The sequence below is a fragment of the Indicator indicator genome, chromosome 1 (genome assembly GCF_027791375.1).
Source record: "Indicator indicator isolate 239-I01 chromosome 1, UM_Iind_1.1, whole genome shotgun sequence".
NCBI classification, from domain to species: Eukaryota; Metazoa; Chordata; class Aves; order Piciformes; family Indicatoridae; genus Indicator; species Indicator indicator.
The window spans coordinates 64,819,889-64,825,706 of NC_072010.1; the positions used below are offsets into that span (position 1 = coordinate 64,819,889).

Here is a 5,818-nt window from a genome sequence, read left to right on the forward strand (position 1 = left end):
CATGGAGGGGACACAGAGGGCACAAAGCGGCCGGGTCCCCCTTCCCAAGGGGCCCGTCTGCCACGGCCGGGAGCGGGGGAATGAGCTGCCCGCAGAGGCGGGGAGCGGTGGCCGGCGGGGAATGGTGGCCGGGGAAGGCACTAGTCACTCCGACCGGCCTTCAAGCGGACCACACCGTCACCTGCTCTCTCGTCAGATTCGGGGGACCGGCAGGGCTGCAGCTGGACCTTTATCCCTCCCTGGTCCTGCTCCCACTGTAGAGTTTCCTCCCTGCCTCCACTCTGGCGTCCCTTGTCGCCTCTGCCAAACGACACTCGCAAAAGTGCTTGGCCTCGTCCTTGTCCCGCGAATGAGGATCTGCATCACCTTTACTTCAGAAGAAAAGCTCCTGTCTGTCTCCCGAGCTGGTTTTACCCACTCTACCACTCCCCTGTCTATATGTACCCCTGGTCGCTGGGCAGCAGGGTGAGCCTGGGACAGTGGTAAGGGGGCTCACATCTGCAGCATCTTCCTGCTCCCTGCTCCCCGTCCACGTTTATCCACTCTAAATGACCGTGTTCGTGGCGGGTTTACTGCTTTCATAGGAGTTAAGGGACGTTCGGTGTTTAATTGCCAGGAGGGCAAGGAGGAGAGGGGAAACCCCACAGCGAGAGAAAACCTGCATCGGAGAAGGGAAGGAAGGGGTCAGGCTCGGCCACGTTTTCCCTGCACATGACGGGGAGGAGGGTGTAGCCCCTATTTCTAGCGATGAGCGTGTGTTCGGCTTGCAGGGTGCAAGAAACTCGTCCGGAAAGGTTTGCCCCACAGAGATTCATCTCGTTTATTTTTCTGGATGCCTTAGGGCACCTTTATATCAAATTTCAGGGGAAAATATCCCCGGGGCTTTAGATGGATAATGTGTAAGCCATGCCATTTATCTCTTGGGTTTTACTCCAAATATCTCCGTTTGGCCATACAAGCAGAAATGTGCCTTTCTGCAGTAGCCTTCCCTCCCCTCCCCCGCCACTCCTACCCCAACCAATTATATTTTTAATACATCATTTAGCAATCACAGAGGCCTCTCTTGTTTAGCCCCTGCAGATGTGGTAACCCACCAAATCGGGAAAATACCAGTTGGAGCATCTCAGCCCCAATCCCGCACCACCTCCTTCTCTCCTCTTTGCACCCTTAAAGGCACAATGGAAAGGAACAGATTCCTCCCGAAGGCATCCCTGAGCTAACAGCACAAGTTCAAAGACCCCAGAAGCAGGCCGAGCCCTGTGCCATCAGAAATTTAAAGAAGTTTTCCTCTCCTCATCGAACCCAGATTATAGCGATGAGATCACTGTTTCATGACGAGTCGTTGGAAATGTGTGGGGGGAAGAGGTCTAATCCTAGCCCAGCGCCTAAAGCTGGTGCTTTATGCACGGTGTGCACTCTTCCTGCAGAAAACTTCTGGCGGTAATAACAGTAATTGGAGGAGCTGCGGCGTGATTACAGACTTGGCTGGCCACTAGGATCAAGAAAAATAACATTCTCGTACCGGGAAAAGAGCAGGGGTGCCGTGGTGGCCCTTTCTCCACCTGCCTAAAGACGACTGGGGTGGTCGTTTATGTGCGTGGGCATTTGTGCGTGACGAACCGGCCGTTCCTATGGCTTGAATTAAAAGATCGTAGGGTGAATTTCGGTGCGGACCATTTTCTCTCCTCTGCAAAATAACTAAAATCATTCTCACAGGACAGGCAGGGCTCAAAGACAGTCTTTCAGTATTTTCAGGGGGAAAAAAATATACGCCTGTACTTAGTTTATGCAAATGTAACATGTTTCCGTGTACCTTCATCAGGTTCGGATGTTTTTAAATCTCCTGGGACAAGGTGCATAACGGCCAGTCCAGCCCTTGTCTTGCGCCCGTATTTAGACCTGAGAGCAGTTTTTACGCTGGACAGCGTCCAGCCGTCTGCCCCAGTCCGCCCAGGGAAAGCTCTGGAACAGGTGGTCCTAAGCGTCACTAGGCGCGTTTCGCACCGCTGCGGTAGAGTCGAGGGCTGCGCGTCTCGGAGCCGACAGCCTGGGTGCCTCAGTCTCCCCAGATACCGCTCAACGTCCGTCGAAGTATAGCGGACGAGGCAGCCCGCGGCGCAAGGCCTCCCTCCAAAGATGCCCAACGGGGAGGGAGTTGGAAGGGGTGGCCGGTGTCCCCCGGAGCGCGGCAGGAGCGGGGGTGCCGCCAGTGGGGCGGGGCGCGCCGTGACCTCACCGCCCACACCCACCCCCGGGGCGCGGGGCGCCCCACCGGACGTCACTGCTCAGCGCGCGCCATGCAAATCGTGGCCCGGCGCGCGCCCTTATTGGCCGCCGCCAGGCGATTTAAGGCGGGCTCGGCGCGCCCCGTATGGCTGCAGCGCCGCTGCCCGCGCCCGGCGGCTCCTCCTCCTCTCCGGGCCCGTCCCGGCCCCGTGCTGTCCCGTCCCTCCCGCCTGGGCCGCGGGAGGGAGACCACCGCCAGCGAATTACCGTGCCACGGCGCTCGGGCTCTGCGCCTGTTGTGGTTGGGTTCCTTCCCCCACCCCCTTCCCTCCTCCCCGATCCTCCTCCTCCCGCTTTTTTTTTTTTTTAAGTTAACGTTTAAATACTTTTTTTTTCCTCCTTTTTTTTTTTTTTTTTTTTGCGTGGCGGTGGGTTCTCCCTCTTCTGCTCTGTTCACCTGCGATCAGCGGATGCAAGTCACACACGCTCCCTCCCTCCCTCTCTCTTTCTCTCTACAAGTTAGAAAAGAACAAAAAAAATCCCAGCTTGGTTCAGGATAAGAGTGGGAGCGGAGGGGTGTGCGCGCTGTGCCGGGCAAAGCCGGCGAGCCGAGGGAGGACACGGCCGGTGGCTCCGCGCACTCCTCCTCCCGCCGCGCCCCGGGAAGCAGCAAGTTTGCCGTGCACCTGTTTGAGCAGCTCGAATCCCCGTCACCATCAAGCGACTAGCGAAAGGGAGAAAGTTTGTCGCCGGCGGGGTCGTCGATCTCTCCGTTCTCCTCGCGGTTTCTCTTCCTCCTCCTCTTCCTCCTCCTCCTCCTTTTTTTCTTCTTTTTTTTTTTTTTTTTTTTTTTTTTTTTCGCACGGCGGTCGCTACCTAGATACAAACGGGTTTTGCCTCGCTCGTTCCCCGTCCTCCCGGGCTCCTTCCTCTATGTGTGATTCTTTTTTCACTCCTGGCGCCGGTGGAAAATAAAAAAGCTACTTGAATGTACAGCATGATGATGGAGACGGACTTGCACTCCCCCGGCGGAGCCCAGGCCCCCACGAACCTCTCGGGGCAGACCGGAGCGGGAGGCGGCGGCGGTGGCGGCGGCGGGGGTAACAAAGCGAACCAGGACCGGGTCAAGAGACCTATGAACGCTTTCATGGTGTGGTCGCGGGGCCAGCGGCGGAAGATGGCCCAGGAGAACCCCAAAATGCACAACTCGGAGATCAGCAAACGACTCGGGGCCGAGTGGAAAGTCATGTCTGAGGCCGAGAAGAGACCTTTCATCGACGAGGCGAAACGGCTGCGGGCGCTGCACATGAAGGAGCATCCGGATTATAAATACCGGCCACGGAGGAAGACCAAGACCCTGCTCAAGAAGGACAAGTACTCGCTGGCCGGGGGGTTGCTGAGCGCCGGCTCGGCAGGAGGAGGCCCAGCCGGCGTCGGCGTGGGTATGGGCGTCGGCGTCAGCCCCGGCGGCGTCGGGCAGCGGCTGGAGAGCCCCGGCGGCACAGCCAGCGGCGGCTATGCGCACATGAACGGCTGGGCCAACGGCGCCTACCCGGGCTCGGTGGCGGCGGCAGCGGCGGCGGCGGCGATGATGCAGGAGGCTCAGCTCGCCTACAGCCAGCACCCGGGCAGTGGGGGGCACCCGCACCATCCGCACCCCCACCATCCGCACCACCCGCACAACCCGCAGCCCATGCACCGCTACGACATGGGCGCTCTGCAGTACAGCCCCATCTCCAACTCGCAGGGCTACATGAGCGCCTCGCCCTCGGGCTATGGTGCCCTGCCCTACGGCTCCCAGCCCCACCAGAACTCGGCGGCAGCGGCGGCGGCGGCGGCAGCGGCGGCAGCCGCCTCCTCGGGAGCACTGGGCGCCCTAGGCTCGCTGGTGAAGTCGGAGCCCAGCGTGAGCCCACCCGTCACCTCGCACTCGCGGGCCCCGTGCCCCGGGGACCTGCGGGAGATGATCAGCATGTACTTACCAGCCGGGGAAGGCGGAGATCCGGCGGCCGCCGCCGCCCAGAGCCGGCTCCACTCCCTGCCCCAGCACTACCAGAGCGCCAGCACGGGGGTGAATGGCACCGTCCCCTTGACGCATATCTGAGACCCCGCCGACACCGGGAGCGGCGGGCGCGGGCATCGGCTCTGCCACCGGCCCCTGTCCCAGGCCCGGGCCGTCCCGCAGGACTGCGCTCCCACCGCTGCCATCGCACGCTCAGCCCCCGGCCGCTCCTGCCGCTATCCCGGGGTCCCCCCTCTTATTTTTGCCTTTTACTCCCCTTCCTTCTTGCCCTCCCCCACCTCTCTCTTTTTTTTTTTTTCCTTTCTTCATTCCTTTTTGTACAGAAATGTTTTGATGTTCTTGTAATAATAATAATAATAAATAATAATAATAATGAGAGAGAAAAAAAGGTAACGGTTGCTTTACTTACCTTTTTTTTTTAGAAGGACTAGTTTACGAAACTAGTTTTAGACTGAACTGAGTTTTATCGAGACTTTTGTACAGTATTTATCATTCACGCAAGAGACATAGATCGTTTATTTGCAAAAGAGAGAGAGAAAGAGAAAGGGAAAGAAAAAGAATTTAAAAACAAAAAACAGCCTCGAGGGCGAAAAGAGAAAAAAATATCAATAATATCCGCAAAAAGTTGTAGGCGATGCCAACTTTTATACCGCGCGGAACCGCTACGATTTCAGTCACGGATTGCTTCTTGCCGAGGCATTTTATTGCCTAATTAACTCGAAGTTGATGGGGAAACAGTTCTCATTTATTACTCATGTACTAAGGCAAATCCAAAACACTTAAAAGAGTTTTTTTCAAGATGTTCTCGCATTTTTGTTTTATGTTTTGTTTGTTTTATTTGTGGTTTGGTTTGGGGGGAGGGGGTTGTTCTTATTTTGTGGTTTGTTTTGTTTTCTTTGTTTTGTGGGGGTTTTTTTTGAGTATTCTTTTGTTATTTGTTTGTTTATTTATAAAAATTTTTTTTCTTCTTTTGGAGGCTGCAGTGATTTTTTTTTTCCTGAGTTTTGTAACATTTTATTGTATCTGAGTGTTTTTGTTCATTTGTTTTCTCTTTGGTCATGTTTTTCTTTTGTATCATTTATTGTAAATGCATTGTGAAATAATTTTTATTTAGACGTTACAAAGGAATTCAGATTGTGTATATAGTTTACTAAAAAGACTTTCTGCTAAACAGAAATCCTAAGGATGCATTCAATTTTGAGTTAAATAAATTTCAAAGCGGAAAAGTATTTTTTTTTTTTAGAAGGTTGGTTGATTGGGGTGTTGTTTTATTTTTTGTTTGCGTGTTTGTTTTGTTTTAATAATAAAAAACCCTAACAGCCAAACCTAGCCGGAGAACACAACGGTGTTTACCATGGGGTGCCTGGAAACACAGCAGGTAAACCTAGAACGTGGGGACGGAGCGGCAAACGGAGTGAAGTGCAATCCTACTGAAAATGTCGATGTCTCCTAATCCGTTATAAATCAGGAGGGATGAAGGTAGATTTATTTGAATTCTCGTTACGTATTGAGAGCGAAGACGACTTAACTGCATCACTCTTCCTAGCCATGAACGTTCTTTTTATGGAT

The 5,818-nt window shown here is 54.4% G+C and overlaps 1 protein-coding gene across 2 annotated transcripts; it reads left to right on the top strand.

The window, feature by feature from the left end:
- Positions 1-3,214: 3,214 nt before the first annotated feature.
- Positions 3,215-4,330, top strand: SOX1 (SRY-box transcription factor 1). Of its 2 annotated transcripts, XM_054391316.1 has the most exons (2): positions 3,296-4,004; positions 4,068-4,330. In XM_054391316.1, exons 1-2 carry the CDS (start codon positions 3,362-3,364, stop codon positions 4,328-4,330), a joined length of 906 nt encoding a protein of 301 aa, XP_054247291.1. In that variant the 5' UTR covers positions 3,296-3,361. The 2 variants fall into 2 exon arrangements, with proteins under 2 accessions (XP_054247282.1, XP_054247291.1); XM_054391307.1 differs by having other exon boundaries at positions 3,215-4,330.
- Positions 4,331-5,818: the final 1,488 nt, after the last annotated feature.